The sequence below is a fragment of the Barbatula barbatula genome (genome assembly GCF_947034865.1).
Source record: "Barbatula barbatula genome assembly, chromosome: 18".
Taxonomy (NCBI): Eukaryota; Metazoa; Chordata; class Actinopteri; order Cypriniformes; family Nemacheilidae; genus Barbatula; species Barbatula barbatula.
Window position 1 is genome coordinate 15339129 of NC_136781.1, and position 26227 is coordinate 15365355.

Sequence of the window (26227 nt, forward strand, 5' to 3'; positions counted from 1 at the left end):
CAACCACATTATCTTCTAAAAATGCATCCTTTATTGCAACGATTTTGCATCATCATACATGATGTTCTAAGCCATAAAGACGCTGAGGTCTAATAGAGTACAGCTATCTGTTCTGTGTAATAGAGAGCCACTTCACCCTGAAACCAGCTTCAGAAGAGAGGTGTAATGAAACAGCTTTGAGCTGACTGCTAATGACCACCGTGTCCCTTTCATTTCGGCTTTAACCAGATCTATTCCACTGTGTACCGGGGTTATGCCCACGGTACACAGACAATAGCCATTCACAACATAACTCAAGAAGCGACATGTCATTTCACAGAAAGGAAATTGCATCACTACAGGAACAGATTCCAACACATTTAGGGAGCAACAGAATGCACTATTTGTTGCTGGAGTGGATGGAAAAAATTGGGGCCCAGCGTTTATAAAGTGCACTTTTGTGGAGCGTGATGACTTTTTTGAGACGCGATCAGAAGGGCAATACAGCAACAGAGTTAAGAGGTTCTAGCTTGTTTCGTGAACACGCTGTGCTGAAAACAACCCACGTGCAATAGAAGTGCAGTCTGCCCGTTCCCTCTGGAAACAGGAGCAAAGGTCACATTTACAACTTCCTTGACGACTGATTCACTCCAGCACAGTTTGTATAATTAAAACGTCAGGCTGGGAATTATGTTGTGTAATGAGGCCTCAATGTGGATAAGTACACCTGCAGCCTACTGAGAAAACACATTGACAATAGCGATCAGACATGATTTCCAAACAATCACAAAGTCCTCGCAGGCGCTTTTATTTATGTCGCTATACATTCTCTGTATTTAAAAAATATATTTTATTTAAAAAATGCGTAACTCTTTTGGATTAAAATAAGTAAAAACCGATTTGAGTGAACACATTAAAGATTAGTGTTCAGAAGTGTCTACTTACTTTAAGTCGCAACGGTAACATAATTCATGAGTTCGAATATGAGCTGTCAGGTGATTTAGTGGGAAATGCCAGTTTGACATCTGACCCATGTGACGTATCCTGCAATTTTAGATTTCAATAAAAGTTTAATGCAAGCTGCTTTATAGAAATGATATTAATCTATGAATCTAGCACAGACATCCCGCTTTCGTAAAAGTAAAAAAGTTAAATAAAAAATATATAAAATGCACAGAATCCATATGCTGTAAAAAAAACTCTAGGTTTACGAAAGGTACCTATTTTATTTTAACTTTTTTAATGTTAAATTACAAAAATAGACAAGCTGTTTACTATACGCTTTTTACAGGTATTTTATTTTACAGTGTCAAATTTTCCATTACGATTACATTAACAAAATGAACTGCTAATACAGCAATTGTCTGTACTGCAGGTTTGCAATTAAACTGTTATATTTGTGTGTCTATTAAACGATCATAAGTTGTATATCAATGATGCGAACTGTAGAAGATAATTGTCTGTTAGATTAGAATGGATTTCATAACAGAAAGATGACTGAATTGATGCCAAATACATCAAACTTAAACCATTTCAAGAAATCCCAAATAGCATTTCATATAAACAAATCTGGTTATAATAAAGGCAAAAGTGACAGACTTCAGCTTTAAAACGTAACACCTTAAAGAGATCACATTTAAATCATTGTTTAAACTTAAACAAAAATCGGGCCAAAAACTGTCACCCTCTTGTCATGCCAAACCTTTCATCCAACCCTATTACAAAATGACTTTAATTTCAGCCCGCTTTTCACAAGAGCATTTAGCTTCAGAAGAACTGGAATACAGCTTTTTCAAAGACGGACCATTTTTAATTGGCAATTTTGGTCATTCACTTTGATTATACATTCAGGAATGTGCACATTCTTTAATAATCCACCCTTTGTGTTTTATGGTAGAAAGAAAATGAAATCGGGTTTGGATTTGTGGCATTTGGGGTGACTAAATAATGACTGAACAGAAATATTGCAAGGATGGAAATTTAATTTCCCCACTCAGATAAAGCAAACTCTATTTGCGTAGTCAAAATCTGCCATATTAAACTTAGAATTCACCGCTGTACCACAATTTATTGACTATGGAGATCTGAGTCATTGCTACCAGAATAATTTCTCATTATTGCAGATCAGAACCATGTCTGACACCAATTTACCTAGTGTAAAAGTTAGTTATAAAGCCGTTCAATGTGACCTCACTGCAAAGAATATTCTGAAATCATTATACCTGATACTTCATGACACCTTATATCATGAGCGTTCACTTCTAAAAGGGCACGATAATGTAACGTCAAATGATTTCTCTAAAGTACAGTACAGTGGAGCAGATGTTATGCGTTTCAGCTGAAGAAATCCATAATAATTATGTTTTGAACCAGACTGTCACGCTGCATTTGCATCCACTAAATCCTTATCTGGCCACCATTAACGCTGCGATTACCTTTTGATTAAAATGTTATGTAAAGCGCAAGCCCTCATTTCCAATCACTGTGTTACACTAAAAGTGCTGTGACAGATATGGCTTTGGCTGTCCGTATCGAATCAGCCTTGTTGATGGAACGAGATTTGTCTTTTCATTATTTCCACGTCATCTTAGCCCACTGGGGTCTTTTTTGTAGTAATATGAGATCAAAGCCAGATGCTGGTTGGTTGTTTTCACAGCTTCTAGATAGACGTGCCTCCAATCTGGCAACTCAGACCACCTGTTAAGGTTGGATTCATTTTACAGGATGTGGCTTTTACGAGCAAGATGGGACTGGGTAATGATGTTTTACATCAGAGTGCTGGCAGTCTAATGGACAGTACAGGAATCATACATAACATAAGTGTCAAGTGGCTTTATCTTTGGCACGAGCAATTCAGCCACTAAATGCGGCACAGCCTGACATGAGGTTGAGCCTCATAGCCTAGGCATAGCCTAGCCTTGGGCCTCAGGCTTGGAGGTGGGGCCTCCATAACTGTACCGTCTCTCCAACTTCGACGCACATAACATCAAACCGCGGCAACAGTGTTTCGAAGCATTCATGCAGCAGTCTACTTAAAGCTGTGGTCAGACTTGACTTTGGAGCATGCGAAATATCGTCAGAGGGTAGCGTTTCCGGTCTGTCGCATTCGCATGCGTATGAACGGACGTCAATGGAAGGACAGTGGCATAAGTCTTGGCTGCGCGCACCTGTCCTAACATGCAACTGGAGTCACGTGACGCATGTAACCGCGCATCTCTTTTACAGTCTTTGGCGTTGTTTGACATCATAAAATATGATTATTTTACGCGTTTTAAAACGCTTGAACGTTTAAACTTTCTATCGATTTCTCACTCGAAGTGCGCGCACAGACGCCGGTTATCATGCAGCTCAAGGCTACAAGCAAATTCAATTGTGTCTTTTGCACGTGTCTTATATACTGTGATATACAAGGTTGTGTAAAAAACACATGGAAACAGTGTCTGTTGTGTCTAAAATTAAAGTAAACAAACAGTAATTCATACAGTGAAGAAGCAGTGTTTAATTTCTACATTATTTAACCGTTTCTTTGTTAAAATGCTACTGGACTGCTAAATAGACACACTGTACCTGATAGTAAAATCAAAGGGTTTGAGTTAAAGGTTGAGTAGGCATTACGGTCCATTCCGGTCCCTGACGGTCTGTTCGCGATTTCCTGTTAGTTTAGGGTGGCCATTTCCATAACACCAAAAAGGAGGACACTTTGCAGCATTTAGTGAGGCAAGAATAACTGCATCTGGTGTACTCGCAAATACAATACAATTTTGTCTATCATATCTATGGTCTCATGATACAGTGATTCTGAAACAGTCTACTCTATTCATTGCCAGACAATTTGATCAACAACATTGATGTAGACCTATGTGTACCAGAAGAGGCAAAAAAGTGTTTGTTCACAGTATTTGTATTTATTCAAGACACTCCTGTATGACTGGTGATGCTTGACTGCATGATAGACTTTAAAGCTCTGCAGCGCAGATTTTGTCATCCTGAGGTGATGTTGCCTCTCGAAATTAAGACCTAAGGGAACACGTACCAGCAGCTCATCGGTTACCTTTGTTTTTCAGTGCTGACATGTCGGTCAATGGCGGCTTTCCCTTTACTACTAACGTCCACTTCACAGCGAAATAGTGTGCAAAATCCATGGAAAGCATCTCTACTGCTTTTTTATATGAATTCGTGCTCTTTTGTCCATTCCGGATTAAATGATGTCGGACGTTTCGGCATTTGTAAACGTTATGATGTGACGTAGCCAGTACGTGGACTCCACCTCCACGTCATGGAGGATTGTTTATGTTTTTAACCAATTATATATCAGATATTTATTTGACACCTCTTTCAGCCAAACATTTGTTTGACCAGAGATCTTACGGCGTCAGACGCGATGCTGGTGCTGCGTCCCAATAAAGGTTTTAGAGCGCGTTTTTTAAGGCCAATTCAGCGCAACTCCGAAAAGGAGGACAAATGAGTGTCCGGCTTGAGGCTGCGCCGGACGCCGGACAGGGGGCTTAAAATCCGGACTGTCCGGCCAAAAGCCGGACGTATGGCCACCCTATGTTAGTTATATCCTGGCCAATACGGGAGTGTTGACGGGTATGATTATAAGTGTTGCTTTTCCAGGCTGGGAACAAGGATTTTGAAGATGATGCCATGGTAACTTGTTTGGCTTTAATTATGTTGTTTATGTAGTTTATGAACCTTTATGTATTACATCGTTACCCACCGTCTAATGGGAACTATGCGGCATCTAATCCCGTTTTAAAGCTGTTTTTTACGTTAGCGGGTTTCGCTATTGTACTAACGTTATTTACTTAACTTTAACATGTTCTCACTGGTGAATGAGAAATTATTTCATTGGAATTGATCCAAGAGCTTCATGTTTGTTGCCATCCATGTATTTTGGAGGAGGCGTGGCTTTGAATTGCGATTGGCACTGAGGGTGGGATCATGATTTCAGTGCTATCAGGCTCAAGTTAGCATCTTCCCAAATCATCTATTCCGCCTTAAACCCTACTTTGGCCTAAACACTATGTCATTCTTTCTTTTGAAGTGAAAGTGGTACACCTACAGCAGGGCTCTTCAATAGGCGGCCCGCGGGCCACATCCGGTCCGCAAATGATTTTTTTTGGCCTGCTTGATGCACTAAAAGTGTATTCAGTTTCATTTGGGTTGGCATGACATCACCGCACGAAAACTCACGAAGCACTCTGATCTCACATAGCTCTCGCGGTACTCCATCAGCCAATCACAATGCTGGCGCGAAAATGCAAACGGCGCAGGTTCATTGACAGCTAGTGACAAGGGTTGACAGCGAAATCATGGCGATTGTAAAAAAGAGAAAGGTAGACACAGAATATTTAAAAGCGATTGGACTTAACAGTTTTGTTTTATTTTGCCTGACCACCACAATGCAAAGCCAACGTGTTTATTATGCACAAGACCGTGGCGGTCTGCAAGAATGATAACTTGAAACGGCATTTCGGGGCATTGCGCAGAAATTTCAAATGCAGTTATCCGGAACATTCTGAAAGCCTGTAACCGCAGCATTCTTACGTGTGGCTTGGAACCTGGCAAAGGCCAAAAAAACGTTCAATGAGGCCGAATTAATTAAAACCTGTGCAACTGACATGGTGGATAAACTTCTAAATCACGACGCGAAAATAAAGAAAATGGTAACGGAGCAGGTTCCATTATCTGATTGCACAGCAACAAGAAGAGTGGAGCCATTGGCGGGTGAGTGCCTGTCTAATCTGTTATAAGACATAAAGAAAGCAGAAGCCATATCACTCGCAATAGACTCGTCTCGCGAACTAACCGACATTGCACAGCGGTGTTTGTCCGATTTTTTTTATGGGAAGGATTTCCGCGAAGAGCTGCTTTGTTTGCTGCCGATGCATGGCCGCACAACCGGTGAAATACTTTTTAATGAACTAACGGAGTTCTTTAAAAATAATGAATTAGATTTGAGCAAAGTTGTTTCTGTCATTACTGACGGGGCTCCCTCAATGGTTGGACATCAAAAAGGCCTGATAAGCACTAGCTTCATAAATCGGTGTTGAAAAATGAAAGAGACGATGGATGCAGTCACGAGGCTGGTAAACTTTATTCGCGAGAGCTCGAGTCTGCCACATCGTCGTTTCCGAGCTCGTCGTGTGCTGAAGAGAGTTTGTGAATATAATGTTACTGTTTTATCAAAACTGAGGAAATAGAACTAATAAAAAACATATTTATATTGTGATTTTTTTTAAAGCAAATAAACAACTGTAAAAAAATAATAATAATAATGACAATAATAATAATAATAGCAGAACAAACATTGTAGTTATCCAATTATAGTCGGTGGCCCTTGACTTGCTATTGTTAGTAGAATTTGGCCCTTGGTGAAAACTAATTGAGGAACCCTGACCTACAGTATCTCTATACACCAGACAAGACTAAACTTATCGTGCATTGGTCCAGTCTCTGAATATTTAAAGAAAATAAACACTTTTCAGCAGCAGACTGAATTTAAGTCATTAAAATTAGTTTTTTTTCACCCATTTTAAATAAACTGTATACAGAAGGCTAAACTCATCCAAAAAAGTGGAAAAGTGATGGCTGTGTTACTGTAAAATTATTGCAAAAAATGTGACTGCCCTAAAATTTAGTTTAGAGCATTACATTACATTTAGTCATTTAGCAGACGCTTTTATCCAAAGCGACTTACATAGAGTTCAGGGAGCAAGAAGCGATATGTCATAAAAGAGCAAATTTGTCAAAATGAGGTTGCAAACAGGCTTGTGGGGAAAATTTAGATACAGTATATTAAGTCTAGCAGAAGCATTGTTACATTTTGTATGAAAAAAATGTTTGGTATCTTGGATAATTACACAGCATCATAATTATTGGTTTAAAAAGGCTCGTCTGAAATGTTGTGGCGGAAATCACACATTTACATTTCTAGATTGGCTCACCTGTAAATAATGTGCTTTAAACTCACATGACATTTTCTCTGCGGAACACAGACGGAATATCTTAATGTTTAAGCAACATACAACAACATACTATGGAGCAGTTTCCTATACAGGGATTAGGTTAATCTAGGACTAGGTTTTAGTTAAATTAGGACGTTAAAGCAGTTTAGTGCTTTACAAAACATTACTAATCCTAGAAGTCCAGCGTTCGGAAACAATTCAGAAATCAGTATTCGTCATTCAGGTAATCAAAGACATCTGCATTCGGATCCACAGAGTTTGCCAAAAACAGAAGTTTAATTGCGCCGACAGGGGTTTATTGAAAACAGACGACAGATTCGAATAGGAACTTCTCTTACCTTCTCCAGAAAGAAAACGACTGCCCTCCTTGGCTAGACAACCGCGTTTTAAAGAGATAATTCAACAAAAAATTGAAAAACACTTATTTAGCTTACATTACATAATTTAAAACGTGCACAACTTTCTTTTGCAGAATTGTTTGTAACCAAAGAACATTGAATCCCACTCACTTCCATTTTACGGAATATTGTCATAATATCATCTATCAGTCAATTGAATTACGTAATGGGGAATAAATGATGTCGGAATTTTTAATAAATTTTTTATATTTTTGACGTTGTTTTGACAACTCGCCGTGTGCTCGGAGTCTGCGTGTGTGCCCCGGCCCCTTGTTATCTCATTGTTTGCACCGATTTCCACTTTCACTGCTATTTTGCCCCTTATTTAATCCCCTGCATTTTTCTGTTCTGTGTCAGACCGTTTTGCATGTCTAACCACCCTGACTGCCATAAGTCTTGTCTAGATAAATTACTAGTTTTTCCTTGTCTCGTCTGCCTAGGCCCCAGTGCTTTGATCTGTGCTGTACCCCAGAACTCCTCCCGCCCTTCCAGCTTCAGTGGCGGTCCTGTCACGGACCTCAGCGTCTGCCACCCACCCTCAAATCACTCTCCCGAAGTGGTGTTGCCTTTCCCCATCGCGGGGAAGTCAACGCCAGGGCTTTCTCGGCTGGTTCCCGATGCTCTCCCTGGGCAGTCCAAGCCCCTTGCCACCTACTCCACCCTCCCCAAGACAAATCTGCCCCTGTGGCCGAGCCCTAAAGCCTGCTATCCCCTCCAGAGACAGACTGTCTCTTTTTCTTGGCCCCCCAGGGCTGTCGGACTCTTGTTTTGTTGTTGTTTCAACTTTTGTTTCCCCGCAACTGAATCCGTTCTCGTACCTGACACTCATACAAATGATATAAATATTTTTAAAACACCATCCACTTAAGCATACTGTATCAGAAATTCATATTTCAGCCAAATAAATTATATATACAGGTATTTTATTTTGTTATATGTCTTTGACCCAAATATTTTATATTCTACATATACTGTGTATATTTATGTATTTTTCTATTCATGCAACAGTTTAAACTTAAAATACAATACCAGATGTCCTGCAAAAAATATTTCAGAGGATTTCTGCAGGGCAAAATAAAGATTTATTTCTTTAAAAGAACATATTAGGACGTGTTGTCCCGGAGTGGTCACACAAATTCCTATTATATGAACATCAAATACCAGTAAATGGTTGTAAATGGGATGATACTGTAACAAACTGCCCAACAGCTGCTGTTGAACATCGTCACCCAATGATAATAGCTAAGACGCCAAGACTTCTCCAGCCAACAATCACTTTATAGCCCAAACCGTATCCTGTGTGGATATGTGTGCATTACTTTTCCAGGAAGAAATTAAGTGACGTGCAATGCTGCTGGATCACGACCGTTCTAATAAATCAATATCTCATCCTGATATGAGATTGGCCAATGCCCTTCAGACCATCTGAGCCCCACAGAGCCTCACTGGCCTAGATAATATTAAAAAACACCCGAGGTACAAACAAAAACATTTGCATTGTTTGATGTTAACTCTTACATCTTTCATTCGGCCTAAACTCAAACATTTACATTATTAACACCTTTCCTTTCACAAATCCACAATCCGTTTAAATATGTCTCACTTTACTCTATCCATCTTCACTCCAGCAGCTGTTTGCTAAGGCCGGTGCCAAAAGCATGACAGCTGGAGATCTAAGGGGTCACATAAGCCGCCCCTCCTGAGCCTGATCGCAGTCTTCTTTATCTGATGGAGAGAAATAAGGGAAAAGAGCGGGATCTCATATTGAACTTTGACATGGACAGTCTGTGGGAGATCCCAAAGGGATCTGGCCAATAAAAAACTAGTTCATCAGCTGGCCCTCACCGGCCAGATAAACAGAATAATTGGCCGTGGGGTGGTCGCTTAGCATCTGTCACCATGAGTTCACGCATGATGCCTGCCAGGGTGCATGAAGAAATAAATATGATTTTGTGTTAAAGGAATAGTTTGCTCAGAAATGCCAATTCTGTCATGAATTACTCAACCTCGAGATTTTCCAAACCTGGGTACATTTCTTTGTTTGGTTGAACACAAAGAAAGACATTAATAAGAATGTTAGCAACTGACATTTTGGGGGCACCATTCACTACCCTTTTGGGGTGAACTATAACTTGCTCAAGAGGGAGCAGGCCGGATTAAAGACAAAGAAAGTCTCTGGTGAGTGGTCATTTCTACTTAGCAGTTCATTGTCATGTTGGCATAGTGACATAAAAGTACTAATACTGTGACATTAAATATAAAACATAGCATTTTTGGCTCACTATCCTATTTACATGGTACTGGTATTATGAACATTAGAATAGGTGTAAGTTTTCTTTCCATCACAACATCACAATACCTTTTTAAATCAATTCACTAGTTTTGAGCAGATGTTGCCGTTTTCTGCCATGTCCCTGAGTGACGTCTTTTAAAATTAAAAGCTTCAATTTATTACTCAATTAGAAAACCTCCATCTGTCTCTAAATGGAAATGTTTTAAACATGTTTTCTTGGGAATTTTGTTTTAATGTCAAAATTTGGCTGTTTATTTTCATCCTGTCATTTGGCATTCTGTTCATTTTCTTGCCCTTATGTGAATAATCAAAAAGTTTATGAAAAAGTTATCATGTCAACTTAACAAGAGTATGTTTCTGAATGTGTGGTTAAGAACACTTTCAAAGAAATACTTTTTACATAAAAGTTTCAGCGTTCAAGAGGTTTGATAATGACTCGATAATGACACAGTTTCAAGCACTGCAATATTGTAAACCCCTGTTTGTTCCAAAACACCCATTTACCTTTTTCTACATTAACAGTGACAAAATATGTGAAAGCATTGTGAAAAAAGTTTCTCCTATTGCTCTCTCACTAAAATAAATTAGCTTTTGCTGTAAAGCCACGGCACAAAGAGGCTCCTGGAGGTTGCTGGTTTTCCAAGGAGGATTATGCAGATACAGCATTTTACAAAGGGAGATAAATGGAGATGCCAATAAGCTTTGCTTATGTCAACAACCTGCTTTACTTCTATTCAAACATATGTACACTCTGCATACAGATTAAAAATACACGAAATCAAAGAACTGTTGCAATGAGTTTGAAACGGATCTCAACTTATTAAAGTATCGTTTATTTAGTATTATAGAGAATGCTTTTTATTGACTGAATTTAATGAGGCCTAGAGAGCAGATCGTCCACACGAGTAAATGTGAGATGATCTGAAATAGAGATGCAGATGCTTTCACTCACTGCCCTGAGGAGGCAGATCTGTAGGGATGCAGAACTGATGGTCGATAATTAACGACACAATTACACTTCATTAAAGGGAAAAGATTTGCAGCCCACCAAATCCCAGTCGATACAGAGACACTTCTTCAAAACACAGTTTGTTCCAGCAATTAACACGCTGTCCTTTTGATTTTGGTCTTTTTCCACCTTTTGCTCTTTGTGGAAGGCTGCAAGCAACACCACAAAAACAAAAGAGTAAATGTCACATGTCTTTGGCATTATTCTATGATGTATTATATATACTGTATATTCATAATGCTCTATAAATAAAGGCTTATCCTGTATATCTGAAGAGTTTGGTTGCAAAATGAGATAACTCAGTTTACATTTTTATTGAGCATTCCAATTAATATCAGTTATCAGTTGAGCCATAATAACAGAAAATACAGCGAACTAACACAATAAAAACATGATAACATTATAAAAACATGATTTTAGATTTGTTATTAAACAGAGTTCTCATTTTGGAATCAAACTCTTCATCTGTTCTTACATAAGTATTACAGTGAATATATTATGTTACTTGTATTTTGACATCATCAAATAGTACAACAGGCAGAACTTGTGGTATGATATTTGATAATAATGTACGTGCTTTATTGCATTCTACTGTCAATGTATAACCTGTCGGTTTTTAAACTTTAAACATGCAGGCTGTAACATCAACCACTGGGCGAATGACGATGCCACACAGGGAACTGAAGTAAACTGGTGATCATTTATAGCAGGGGTGGACGGAGGATTAAAATCGGCTGCTGTGGCTGTGTTAAGGGTGCAGGCTTACGTCACCACAACCACGGCAAGAAAAACATGTTTACGCACTCCCGGTTTGTCGGCCTGGAGGGGGAGTACCGGGATGGCCACTGCAGAGCGGTACTGCCCACCTCCCAAAAAAAGAAAAAAAGTCAGGTGAGGCCCCCAGTCGTCCGTAACGCCCAGACGCACGCCACTGCCAGGGTGGCCACAGCGGTGAAATCAGCTGGAACAGAGCAGGAGGGAGATCCTGAGGAGGGGTCAGAGGAAGCTTCTGAGGCGGTGCCTGGGGATGCCTCAGAAAGGGGGGTCGAAGTAGGGTCAGAGCCGGGCACTGGAGAGAGGTAATGAGGAGCTTCGGGGCTGAGCTCCGGCGAGGGCTTGGGACTGAATTCCGGCGAGGGCTCGAGGATTACTAGGCTCACTCTCATCACTTTCTCCGATGCAGATGTCACACCCGTTTTAACTTTAAGTATCACTTAATGTGAAATCTAGCCACTAAACAAACAGAGCCATATGTTGTGATATTGATATATGTTGAATGATTTTGCGTTTGACATACATTATTTATAAGATGAGTGCAGTAAAAAGTCAAAGGTCAATTGTAGCCTATGGGACCATATTGAGAACTGCCCTGTGAGGTGTGTGATGACAAATCATAACTACGAACACCTTCTCAATGTTGAAATCCCAGATGATTCAAACAAGCACCATCACGAACATACAAATCGTAATACGTCAATTTTTGTCTAAATCGATGTTACATATGCGTTTTAGGGCAACACGCAAATGACCACTAGGTTTCACCGTTTCGAAGCCTGGATGCACATTTGATTAAACCGTTTCAGTAGTTTCCCGAAGCCTTGCTATGCCCACCACTATAAACAACAGGTAACATCCACGGGTATCAAGAAAGAGTCCAATGCAAAGCTTACTTGTGCAAAGCTAAGTCTTAAGGCATCATGATTCCCTTGTTGATTGCCAATGAAATTCTTTTAAAGGGGGCATGCAACGGTGTTTCATGCATTCTGACTTATTTTCAATGTTACAAGGTTTACAATATTTACAAGGTTTCGAAAAGTTTTTTTAGAACATAAAAATTAGTTTCGTAACAACTTTTCTTAGTCCCTTATTGGGCAATTCTCAGCAAGGTGAAAGAAATAGCCCGCCCACGGGTCAACGGACGATCAAAACTTTCTGAGTTATGGCCACTTTAAATAAGATACGTTTTGACAGGAGACAAAATGGCCATAGCTTCTAAAGTCATAATAAGAAAAGCTGTTTACAAAGCTTTCAGACGTTCTTGTGTTTATTATAGTGGTGGAAGTGTCTTCTACATCTGGGCTTTGCAGACGGTCCTGTTCTCTGTATGAGTGCATTACGTAGTAGGGTTTCAAAGTGATTTCTTTCAAACTTTTCACGATGACATCTTTTGACATTTAAAATGACTTATTTTAGCATTTTATAATAAAGTTTTACAGAGCACGCTGCTAGTTTATAAAACACTGAAATAAACTAGACTTAAATGCTTTTATAATTACAACATTAGGTTAGAAAGTGTTGAAATAATGTGATATCTTACCTAACACACTTCAGTTTTGCAGCACGCGCTTGCATTCTACGCTAGAGCATTATGGTCAAAATTATGAACGGCGCTGTGAAAATATAAATCGGTAATCACAGAATCAGTCTATTTCTCAGAGGACCACCGAAAAACAACAGCAAGTGTTTACATTGTGGGAGAAAAATGGACTTGGTAATGTTAGATACTAGATTTATTACGTCTATGAAACACAATAGAATTTTAAGTGCATATTTTCTGCGTCAAACGTTCTGAACCTGTAAAATGAAACTGAAATTTGGAGAAATCTACACCTACTATGAATTCAGTACTTCTCAGCGTTGACGTCAGGTGTTTTTTGACTAGACTAGAGCCCCATTACCTGCTGCTAGACAATGCTGCACCCTGGTGGAGGTTTAAAGTTAACACAGCTTTGTAACTGCGTTATCAGCCTTGCCAATCTTATTGTTTTGTTTATGTAAACAGACTGCCTTTATGATTTTTGACATTTTGTGAACATTTTGTGTAGCTAATGCATGACTGTATTTTAGTTATGGTAGTGTTGCTGTATTTTGAGTTTTGGTATTTGTCCTGGGGTCAATGACCAAGTAGCATTCACTGGGAACGCAATAGTGGATTTTGTCCCGACGGGTTGCATCACACTCAGAATTACAGATTATAAAATACTTCACAGTACTTTATTCTGTGCTTAAACTACGCTACTTGATATTCAATGTCAGAATAGTGGATCAGGGCAATCCCGGCATTATGGATGTGACATTTTCAGTCAAAACTTGAAATATAAACTCTCAGAGAATGTTTTTATTACCTTTATATCGAATCATCTGATTATATTTTCTTACCCCTGTTGATAGTCTGGACATCAGAAATATTAGTATATGTAAGTTTTTATACAGTGTAAAAAAAGAAGGGACGGCTCTTAACATAAAATAGTTATTATATTTATATTACGCCTATTATTAGTCATATTATTTTTTTATATTTTTCCCTCGTATGAGGAGTACAGACGTTATGATGACAAAAATGAAAGCAGCACTTGCCTAACTATGGAAAATCTTTACGTTTTAAAAGCCTTTTTTAATTAAACAAATCCCGTAGACCTTACATGAGTACTTAATAAATATTGAGATCTGAGCTATCTGTATGGTGAAAAACTTCCTTTCCTGGCAAGGTTGAATATATGCATGGAATTGCCCAATAGTAATATCTGGATTATCCTAACATCCTAATGTTGCAATAAGTACAATTTGATGGATCACAACAAAACAAACACGTTTCGTGACAAAACCTATATTTTACAATGTACTAAAAAATACACATTATATAATAAAAGACAAAAAGTCACATTTGTTATAAACATATCCAATGTTTCCTGCCGGTATGTTTGATTACAAAATACAACAAGTAGTCTTGTTTTCACTTAGACAAAAGTTGCATATATGAGAATACCTGAATTTGTGTATAGATATTTTACCAATACAAAATACATCTGTAACAATCAAGTAAATCTGATTACAACGCATAAGATGCGTAGAAACAATGTTCAAAAGCATTGAGATCCTTTGAAGGAAAGGCACATCGGGATTTAAAATCTCTTTTGCAAGAGCGTCCTGGCCAAGATATTAGCAACATGTAGCAAGATCTGTCCATACACACATTACACAAGGAAATTAAATCACGTTTAAATTAAAGAAAGCACCTACAAGCAGTTTCTGTTTCCAGTTCATTTGACATCATTTTAAAAACATCCATCGAGACCAGCTCACAAAGTTTCAACTTGTTTTGCAAGGTGTTTCATGCACTTTAAAGGCCCAGCAATTTGTTACAAATCTCAGCGCACCATGATAAACAGTGTCCAAAGCCTGTAAACACAAATATAAAGGCCTTGAACTATCCACAATATAAACTAACAACACTACTGTAATTCCTTATCTGCCCTATAAGGCATAAACTTTGTTCACATACATGTTATATATATATTTCTATTCGTGTACAAACTTTATTAAGGCATTTTATAATAATCATCTCTATTTATAACCCTGCTCTCCAGGTTCCCTAAGCGTGAGTTCAGCATGCATTAACAGTTGGAAACCTCCCTCCTGAGGTACTTCCTGACGCTTAAGACATGTGGAACCGGTAAGAAAGAATGCATGAAAATGATCTATCTGAAGCCACCTTACTATACAAAAACACATGGTCCAAAAATCCCTCTCCAAACTATGCTGGCCGTGCCTTGAGTTAAGTAACAAAGGCCACATTTTCTAAAAGCTCCGTAGTGACAAGGCACATGGGCACACTCGCTAATGCTCCTAAAATTTTGTAAATATCTGGTGACTGGCTTAAAGAGTTTAACTTTCATCCAGGCTACAATCTCTTGTGTATCCAGGCTTTATACCCTTATTCACATACCCATGAAGCTGAGTAAATATCACAAATCAAATTATTCACAATTCGGGGTGTAGGCTGTACGATGAGCAACAAACTGAATGAAGAAGGGGATCATAAAAGTAAAAGCTTTAGCATAAACAGATACTATTCATGAGAATTGAGAATGGGCCATTCAATACAAAAAGTATAAATAAATTAAAATGTGTTCACAACTGTAGCATTACGCAATTAACTTCTTGTCAACTTCTTTCTGCTCATCCTTGGGACTAAGGGAAGGTTGTGAGATGCATAAGACCTTTAAGGATAACATTTGTAAATTGGTAAGTAAAAGTACTACACAGTGAATAAATGAAACACATACTGCAAGTATGCTGTAAACACAAGATTGTCCATCCATTTATACAGAGATCATTAAATTCATTTATATAGGTCTAGAGTTATATATAAAAATTTGTATGATGTCAAAAGAGACCAATATTAATTGCAAACTTTTTATAAATCAACACAAAGCATTACACAACAGTATCACAATCACCATTCTGTGACTTCAAGCTTTGGGCATACGAGATGGCATTGCCAACAGTGAAAAACTGTACATCTTTGGTCTCATTCTTTGGGTCATAGTAGCCTCCCCTCCTCAAAGAATCAACGACAGACGAGTTGGCCTGCGCCAAAAGTACACACACACCGAGCTCCTTGTAGTCCTTACAGACCTCTTTCAAAGCGTTGACACCAGCAGTGTCCAGAAAGAGCACCGTACTGCAGTCTATGACTAACGTATGAAAAGTTGTGTGTTGAGGTACAAACGCATTGGTGGACACTTCAATCTCTCCACCCTGTTCCAGTTTCTTCAGCTTGTCCAGTTTCTTAAGCCTGGCCTTTTCTTTGAGTGGATCCAGGCCCACTCTTCGGTACAGTGACTTTTTAAACAAAGCTTGGTTGGCGTAGTAAATGGGAGCCTGGTAGCGGAAAACAGCCACCCCCGGTTGGGTATGAAGGCCCTTATATGACTCAAGGTTCTCAAATAGCTCGCGATCTCCAGCTTGGCCAAGCTGAAGGACCTGTGCACACTGCGTTCGGCCTATCACACAGAACGCCGATACCAGAACTCCAACTAGTAGGCCAAGCTCAGTGTTCACTAATGCTGAGGTAGCCATTGTAACCAGCCAGATGATAGCATCTACGCGGTTTACACGCCACATTTGGGGAATGTCTCCGAACTTTCGCAGAGCTCCGCGGAGGTTGACGACTATGATGATAGCCAACACACATCTGCAGAGATAAAAGCAAAAAGACAGTCTGTGAATGTTTTTGTTTGGAATAATGTCAAGGAATGGCAAACGTTGTAATCGGGGTTGCCAAGTCTGCATTTTTTACTTAATTTTACTTTTTCTTTCTTTTCTTTTCTTTACTTTTAAGGTGAAAGGATTTTGTTAATCAGTGGTCATTTTTATGGTAAGACAAAGTTACTTTTAAAAACATGTCTCTTTTATGATTACTACTATAATGTGACTTTCAGGAAGAAAGTGTGTGTAATGGATAGCAGGTAAATACCAAATATTACGATATTCAGACAGATATTTCTGATATTTGTGCTGGGGTTGTCGGACTAGATTTGATTGGCCATTGCAGTGGTTTTGTTGAGCAGATCTGGCAACCCTGACTGTAGTTGTAATGATTCTGTTCATGCAAGCAAAAATAACAATTCATACGTACTTCTGCAACGAGTAGAAAAGAGGGGCAATAACAAGCAGGACAAGCAGCAAAACTAGAGCAGTCACCAACCCTGAGAGCTGAGTCTGGCAACCAGTGGACTCCTTCACCAAAGTCTTGGTCAAAGCAGCACTGGTCGTGAAACAACGGAAAAAGGATGGGATGATATTACAAAACCCCAGAGCATACATCTCCTGGTTAGCATCCACCACATAACCGTGCTTCTTGGCAAACATCTCAGACAGAGACACGGTAATGGCAAAACCAACAATGGCTATTGAGAAGGCGTCAACAGCTATGTTGGGTATGAGAGACCAGTTCGGTAACTGTGGTGTCATAAACCCGGTGGGAATGTCTCCGGCTACATCGGACCCGTACTTTTCATTGAACTGACCAAAATGGGAAGCTAGAGTAGCAGCAATGACCACAAAGAGCTCAAAAGGGATTGGAGCCTTGAGTTTTGCCTTGAAGCGGTCATTAAGCTCCTTGGTTGGCACAAGCACGAGCAAGCAGAGGATACTGGTTACGAGGTCACATACGTTGGTATGACCCAGATTCTTGAAAAGATTGATCCAGGTTCTTATAAGTGAGCCCCAGCCTTGGACCCGAGGAAGATGAAGGCCCAAAAAATACTTTATTTGGGATGTGAGGATGGTGAGAGAAGCACCTGTAGCAAAACCGCTCAACAGAGAGTCAGAGAGGAAGACTGACACGAATCCAACCTGTAGGAGACCCATCAACACCTGCGACACAAGAGCAAGACATTTCAGTAAACTAAGACAAATATGCATCGTGGCAGATTTAGGCTAAAATACTTCACAAACTAACCTGATAGACACCAGCTGTGAACGTTACCGTCGCTCCCACCATGATTGCATAGCAACTTCTGTCACAGATTGGACCGGTGCTGTTTTCCATATTTACAAGAGAGGTCTGATTGGTGGATGAGGGATATCCGGCCAGAGTAAGTTCCCTATCCACTACCTGCCCCACCAGCAGACACAACACCCCAAACATCCCTACCGAGATATGCCTGGAGGAACCAAGCAGGGCGTAGATAATGCTGGCGAAGAATGATGTATAGAGGCCATAAATAGGATCTTGTTCTGCCAGTAAAGAATAAGCGATGGACTGGGGAACCAACAGGATGCCCACGATTAAACCTGACATGGCATCTCCAATAATCCAGTCTTTGAAACGGTAGCGAGGCAGCCATTTCAGAATTGGTATGGAATCTACAAGCAGGGCTTTGGCTCGATCGGGAGTGCAGGAACACTTTTTTCCCACCTTTCTTTTTAACACAGATTTCCAGGGCTCCTTCTCTTTCTCACATTTTTCTAAAAGAAAGGGAGTGTGCTGCCCTGTCTTAACCCCGTCCTCTGCTAAAACACTTTCACAGACCTCCTTTACTGCCATAACGTCCGGAAACACGTGCTGAAAAAGGCAACACAACAGCATGAATTAATATAAGGCAAACAAGCATGACTGCAAAAAGATGGGAAGCCTCTTTTTATGAAAACATAGATTTTTCATTCAACATCATTTACTCAACCTTGCATTGTAACAAAGTGATACTGTACCTGTAAGACTTTCTTAGTTTTGCAGAACACAAAATATATTTTGACAAATGTTGGTATCTAAACAACGCTGGCCCCCATTGACTTCCATTGTATGGACACAAAACAACATCATTACAAGGACATTTCTCGAAATATTTATTTTGTGTTCCAAAAAAATTGGTTTTTAATGAAATGAGGATGTATAAATGATGACTTCATTTCTATTTTTGGGTGAACTATCCCTTTAAGTTTTATTTGACCAACAAAAGTTTAAATTAACATGAGGACCATAAAGGATTAATGATTATATACAGTTGTATAGAACTGCACTTTGATTCTATTGTAAACTACTCATGAGCACATAACGTGCCAGTAAAACTCAATGAAGCCAAAAATCGCACTAAGAGCGCCTTTGTCTGCACCACAACCTTCTGTGTTAAAGTACATTTCAATAGTGATTCAAGCACTCGGTTGCACTCAAGCTAACTCAAGCTAGTCAAAAGTTCAGCAGAACTCTAGTTCACTTTGCAATATGTGTGAAAGGAATCCTGTTAACTGATGAAGGAAGATTCATGTGACATTCTTAAATCATTTTAGATCAATTCCAAATTAATGTATAAACGTGCCTATAGATAAAACTGTACATTTCACCACCTTTATATATACAGCAGCAATGATTGTGGTCTTTTGATTTGATTGGTTGGGAGGAGGCAGCGAGAAATGTATTATGTCAGCGTTTACACTGTGACCAACAACCTGGGGCAGCAAGCAACAGTGCTTAAGACTGTGCAAAGAGGACAGATATTAGAAGTGAGAACACATGACTGAGGACAAAGCACATCCTTAAGAACACTCTTAAGGAGTTTAAAAGAAAAATATAAACTATTTTCATCTTAACATGCTCAAAAATCATTTCAAACCAGATGTGCAACAGTGATTAACAATAAAGACTATAGCCATTAGATTAATATTGTTAAAGACAATTAGTAGCTATGCCATTTGTATATTAAGCCCGTTTCCGCCACTGAATAGAAAAAAGGTAATTGTGACTTTATGTCTCTCAGTTCTGACTTTGTTTCACAGCAAGTCACACCACTTTTCACGTAATTCTGAAAAAAAATACAGATTGATTTGATTAAAAAAAGGAAAACTATAGTCATATAGGCCTACACAGTATCTCAATTATCATCACTACAACCCACCAACAATAAAGGATGACAATAGCTAATAAAATTATTTTATTATAATGACACGATTGTATCCATGTGTTAATTGTAACAGTAAGTTGTGCAGCACTGTTTGCTCAAGTTAAATAAATACTAGGAGTTATTAGGCCATCATATTTCCTTTTGACTTAATTTTCTAATATTTCATTGTCAATGTTTCTTGTCTTTATTCGAGTACCACACTGTATAATAATAGATTTGTATTAAGACCATAAATCCAGAAATACTAAAACGAAGATTGAAGAATGTGGGTAACCAAAACATGTCTTTGTTACATAATTGAAAGTCAATGGGGACCAGAAACATCGGAAGAAAGAAACTCATACAGGTTTGGACCAAATTGAGGGAGAATAAATAAGGACAGTAATTGATGGAAGAATTTTGATTTGGGAGGAATCATCTCTTTTTTGTAATGAATAATCTTGTCATTATAATTTTAATTTTTGTGTTTAAAGAGCAATATGCCAGTCAGACTGTTGATTTATGAAAGCTTTTAAGATGAATGACTTAAGGTGCAAATGATGATTGATGTTTGCAAGTGTAAGTTGTATTTATATGATTTAAATTGAAATGGGTTTCTGTTCTATGAAACAGGTCTGAAGTGGTGAATTACGGTGGATATTTTTGTATACATTTTATTTATGTGCGAGCGCCTTTCATGGCACTCAAGGACACCGTACAGCAATAATAAAAAAGCTTAAATAAATAGATCCTTTAAGCCTGGATTTAAAACCCCTGAGGCTTTGACAATTACGAATGTAAATTATTTGGTGAGTTCCAAAGGTATGGAGCATAATAACCAAAGACACTGGACGCCATGGAGGTTGTCCGAGTCCGTGGAAGGACAAGGGTGAGTGCAGAAGCAGATTATTTAAGTATTTAAAAAGAAGAGAAGTGCCTTAAAAGTTAAAAGCAAACATTTTAAATGTATACACTGTTTGACAGGGAGCCAATGAAGATCTAGCAGCACAGGCGTTATATGCCCAAAATTAAGAGTCCAAGTTATGACCCGTGCAAAGATTTAGAGGGGAGTCCATATAATAACATTTAATACAATATTACAATGCAATAAAGCCCAATGGCATTTAAGAGGACAAATTCTAAATCACATTTTTTTCCCTAGACAAAAAATAGCTTTAAGGTATCCTTGGCCTCAAAAAGTTTGAAAATCCCTGCCATAGTAGGAAAAGAGGAAAATGCTAGTCAAAAGTCAAAGATGCCCTAGAACTGTATGCTTTCCTAAATTCTTCAAAATGTCATTTTTTTGTGTTCAACAGAACAAAAAACTGATCATTTTTCGTACTCTGATAGTCAATGATGTCCCAGAAATGTCAGTTGCTAACTTTTCTGCGTGTTCAACGGGAACAAAGACATCAGAACAGCTTGACAATGAATAACAGAATTTTTGTTTTTGTGTAGAGTATCCCTGTAATAAGACTGACTTGAATGTTGTTTGTGCCATAACGTTTTTTCCACTATCCCAACTAGTGCGTTCTGAATTGACAAAAATAAGCGATCATGTAAACACGAATGCATTAATCGCATGACTTTTTCTGAGGTTCTGTAGTCAACGTGCCAAAGATGGGGCCTGATTTTTTATGTTTAAGGTCTTTTGAGTGCGACCTTGCTGTCTGATTGGTTAGAGAGCAACGGAAACTTGCGTCAGCACAGTACACAGAACTACACACTGACTTTCAGTGTTAAGCACTCAGCACAGACACACACGACACAGAAAAGAAGAACTGCAACTCAATGTTACAAAATGCAAGGTTTCCCGATAAAAGTCAAATTGATACTTGCGTTACGCAGGTGAAAATTCATCAGACAGTGAAAATGATACAAAGTAAACAAGTTTTTATATATGTGCACCAAGTCTGCACATAGCTTCCCTGTGGATATATAAATTGTATGGGTTTTTGTAAAACAAGTTAGATAAACTGTCCTTAAAACCAATAATTATATTTATAGATCTTTGACAATTCATATATTTTTTATTTTAAAGCACCACAGCCAACAAATGAGATATTTATACTATAGTCTAGTTATTCAGTTCGTTCTTTCAATTATTGGTCTTCACTATTGACTTTAATGTCTTCCTAAAACAAAAGTCATTGTTCAACAAAATAGCAACACAAATGAAAACACGAATCACCTTTCCTTCTACTATAAAAATGCATTTTATATGCCTCTCCTCTCATAGTGAGTTCATTACAAATAAAGGTAATAAAGGTTTTGTCTTGCACTACACAGAGAAATACACATTTCCATCAATCGACTGCTTTTGCTCTTCATCAGATGATGAAGAGTCATTTCAACACGCAATAAATTCCTGGCACAAAAAAACGTTAAAGTTGAGCAGAATTCACATCTGACTGCAGTGTCGAAATAAAGTCGAGTCGTATACCTGTTAAGGTGACGTGAACTGCAGTACTGTGTGAATGGCACCACTGATGATAAACTACAGTCACCAAACTGCGACGTGTACAGTTGAATAATATTATAAAGTTACACAGATTGAAAGTTTTACCTCAGACCGGGTGCGCGGTAATAACGTTACATTGCATCATGTCCATCCCAAAGAGCAAATAAACGACCCGTGAGATTCACAGCATGTACACAAGTGTTACTTCACTCCAGGATCTGTTCCGTGGCGTCACACGTCAATAGCCATGAGTGCTTCACATCACGTGGTCAATGAAAAGAGGCGTGTTCGACTTCGTGCCGATTAAAGTGTGACATCAGAGTACCGCGAGAGCGATTCAAAAGCTTAGGTTTTCACAACGCTCTCGCGACACTTGGATGTTGAGGCGGATGGGTCTGTACGACGCTGCAAGGAGCCGAACGCACCGACACACCGCCACGGCGAGACTTGAGCTTTATATTTTAGTTTGACTCGTCTGTCGTCAGATATGATATGCCCACACGATTAGTGAACATAAGAATGAATAAATATGAAATAAAAAACGAGAGAGAGAAAACAACAAAATTACGTCGATCTGCACGCTTAGCCTATTTAATATTAATTAGCCAAATGTTTTCATCAACTTTACTGTCCGTGATACGTCTGAAGAAAAACATATTTTCATATTGTCATATTTCGTTAATTTATTATATACATTTATTTATTGTAGATATTATTTTTGAATGCCCTGTAGGCCTATGTTAATTTTACCAGGAATTTCCTACATTTAATAAAGAAATGAAACAAATAAATACAAAAACCTTACAATGTGTTGATCATGTAATGACTTTAAAGTGCTTTTCTAAACTTAATCTTTAGTCAAAACAAAGGCACAAATCTCCACCTTATCTAAAAGCAGTTCTGCAACTAATCGCATCAAAAACTTAAACAGAATCAGACTCATTTCTACATGATTCTCCCATAGGTACAGTCTCTGCCTTTTCAAAATCTTTGATGTTTTAGCAGTATGTGCGAAAGAATGACGAACAATATTCCTTTTATGAATATTGCTGTTAAAACCTCTTATGTTAAACAAAGTAATATATTGCTTACTTGATCCATGACTCCTTCTCTATTCCGTTCTTTTGGGAGGAAATATCTGGCAACGTTTTAACACAATCCACTGTTGAATCAATGTTAACAAACACGTCAAATATTTGCTTAGCAGTCCCACAGACAAAGAATAACCAGCATGTACTGCGTTATCAAACCACATTGACGTTTCTGAAAGGGAAATGCAAAACCCTTAGAAGCTTAAACAGAGGTTGGAGGGGATTTCAATGATGAAATCAATCTATCAATGTCAGGATTAGTGATATATTGTGACTTTCTTATTTTTCCACAATTTCCACCAATGTCTTGCTTTAGACAGATAACAAAAATAACTATAAGGAAAATGTATGAAGAATGTCTCCTAAATGATACAATCTAATTTGTGTTTGTGATTTAATTACAGCCTTTCAATTATTTTAGTATAGTGACCATAAAGAATGTTGCTTAGTATTACAACAATTCAACAAAAATCTTTCACGTCAATGAGATTTGCATTTGACTGCATTTGTCAACAACGCCCTGCGGATTGGGTCTTATCTGCTGTACTTTTACATCTGATGTGATTAATCAGAATGAACTGATTGATCACCCATCAATCAAAAACAACTGAAAGGAATAGTTCAACTAAAAAATTGACTTGACCATAGTCATTATTCCTACTATGGAAAGTCAATGGGGACCATTTTTGGGGGTTGAACTATTTCTCGAATAAACAAGGATATTATTTCCTTGAAAGATTAACTAAGCACCTAAAACAGAAATGTGTTTACATTTTAAAGAGTATTAGACCCTGCGTGAGAAACAATTGTGTTAATACAGTGAGACGCAGGTTTAATCCATACAGCCTCCACATTCTACACGGTCTTAAGGAAATTAAGCCACGCTCCCCTGTGAGGAAACAAAGAACACAGTGTATGAACCTTCTTGGAACGCAGGGAGGGGTTTCATTCCAGGGACACGACTTGGATAAAGTATTTTCATCACTGTGTCAAATTATTTTAGCATTTGACATGATGACAAATTACATTTTTATTCCATGATGTGCTCTGTCTAACTACTATTAATAACCGTCTACTTTTGTAGCCTTTTCTATTATTGTATTTTCTTTATTAATACTTTCGCTCCCTCACTTTATACTAAAACATGTATTACAGGGATTGATCACACTTTGCATTACTGAGACTATACAGTGCATCACTGCCAACTTCATATTTCATTGCTCATACTGTATTCCAAAGCACAAAAAAACACGAAAGCATACAAAGAAAGAACAGTGCTGTACGAATACTCAATTATTTTAGCACCTTTATAGCTAAACTGCGGTTGGCTTCTAGTGATTTGTCATAGCATTTTAAGGCCATGATCAGATCGCAGATCTTGATTACATCTTTTTTTATTTAATGCAGCTCACTTGTCAACCTGATTCAATTGTCTATTATCTGCAGGTAAAACAAACGTTTCTCTCAAAATATTAATCTGTTAGAGTCGCTGTAAAACCAAAAACCATAAGAAATATGGAGAAATACATAGAGTGATTTACATCTCTGCCTTGGAGAGAATATCCCGGTGTGGCACACTGCAGTACTCAGACTTTATGAATGACACTATTGAAAGCAAGATGACAACGTGAATTGAGCCAGTGTATTTGTTTCGTTACAGATGAAAGTTCCACAGATTCTCATATTCACTTTTAGTTTTAAATGCACTGACAGACATTTCTGTTGAAGAAGTGTTTTTCTTAAGAGAAGTCAGGCAGACAGGGGAGTAGCAGGGTATTACAAATACAATTATCTATACAATAATGGTAAAACAGAAACAACAAGAAATATAAATAAATTTGGATACAGACATGAATCATGTCAACAATCTGTATAAAGATGTATTGTTCTTACTATTCAAATTAAAATCAAGCTTTAAAGACAAAATCTTCATTCCATTCCAAAAGGATAATTCAAACAAAAAATGCTGTTAAAGGAATTTTTCACTTTCAACATACATTTTCATACATTACTTCACCCTTGTTGTCATCCAAGATGTTTATGTATTTCTTTCTTTAGTCGAAAATAAATAAAGGTTTTTGTTGAAAACATTTTAGGATTATTCTCTATATAGTGGACTTCAATGGACTCCAAATGGTTGAAGGTCAAAATTACAGTTTCGGTGCAGCTTCAGAGGGCTTTAAACGATACCAGACGATGAATAAAGGTCTTATCTAGCGAAACGATCTGTCATTTTCTAAAAAAAATAAAAATGTATTTGCTTTATAAACACAAATGCTCGCCTTGCTCTGTTCTGGACAGTGAGCTCACGACTTCACGTAATACGCAATTACGTGGAAAAGGTCACGTTTGATGTAGGCAGAAGTACCGAGTCAGTGTTTACAAGTTGAACGTACAAATGCTGATTGAAACGCCGTTTACAAAAAAAGGGAGTTAAAAGGTAAAACAACGGTGTCGGTGGTGAGATGAGATGGATTTTTTTCACCCTGCCCTACCAACGTCAAGCGTGACCTTTTTTAACGAAATTACGTGAAGTAGTGAGTGCGCTTTGCAGAACAGAGCAAGCATTTGTGTTTATAAAGCAGATACATTTGAATTTATTTTATAAAACGGCCGATCGTTTCGCTAGATAAGACCCTTATTCATCGTCTTTAAAGCCCTTTGAATGTGCACTGAAACTGTAAAAAACCGTTTGGAGTCCATTGAAGTCCACTATATGGAGAATAATCCTGGAATGTTTTCATCCAAAACCTTCATTTCTTTTCGACTAAGAATAAAATACATTAACATCTTGGATGACAGCGTGGTGAGTAAATTATCATGAAAATGCATGTTGACAATTCTTGTTCAGCCATCAAAAG

At 38.2% G+C, this 26227-nt stretch overlaps 1 protein-coding gene across 3 annotated transcripts; it reads right to left on the bottom strand.

Annotated features, from left to right (window-relative positions):
- Positions 1–14244: 14244 nt before the first annotated feature.
- On the bottom strand, positions 14245–23553 carry slc26a2 (solute carrier family 26 member 2). 3 transcript variants are annotated; one of them, XM_079479802.1, is made up of 4 exons: positions 23368–23553; positions 17897–18502; positions 17072–17811; positions 14245–16627 (listed from the first exon to the last, which is right to left on the bottom strand). In XM_079479802.1, the coding sequence occupies exons 1-4, from the start codon at positions 23374–23376 to the stop codon at positions 15868–15870; spliced, it is 2115 nt and encodes a 704-aa protein (XP_079335928.1). In that variant the 5' UTR covers positions 23377–23553; the 3' UTR covers positions 14245–15867. The 3 variants fall into 3 exon arrangements, with proteins under 3 accessions (XP_079335928.1, XP_079335929.1, XP_079335927.1); XM_079479803.1 differs by lacking the exon at positions 23368–23553 and adding an exon at positions 22381–22557; XM_079479801.1 differs by lacking the exon at positions 23368–23553 and having other exon boundaries at positions 17897–18631.
- Positions 23554–26227: the final 2674 nt, after the last annotated feature.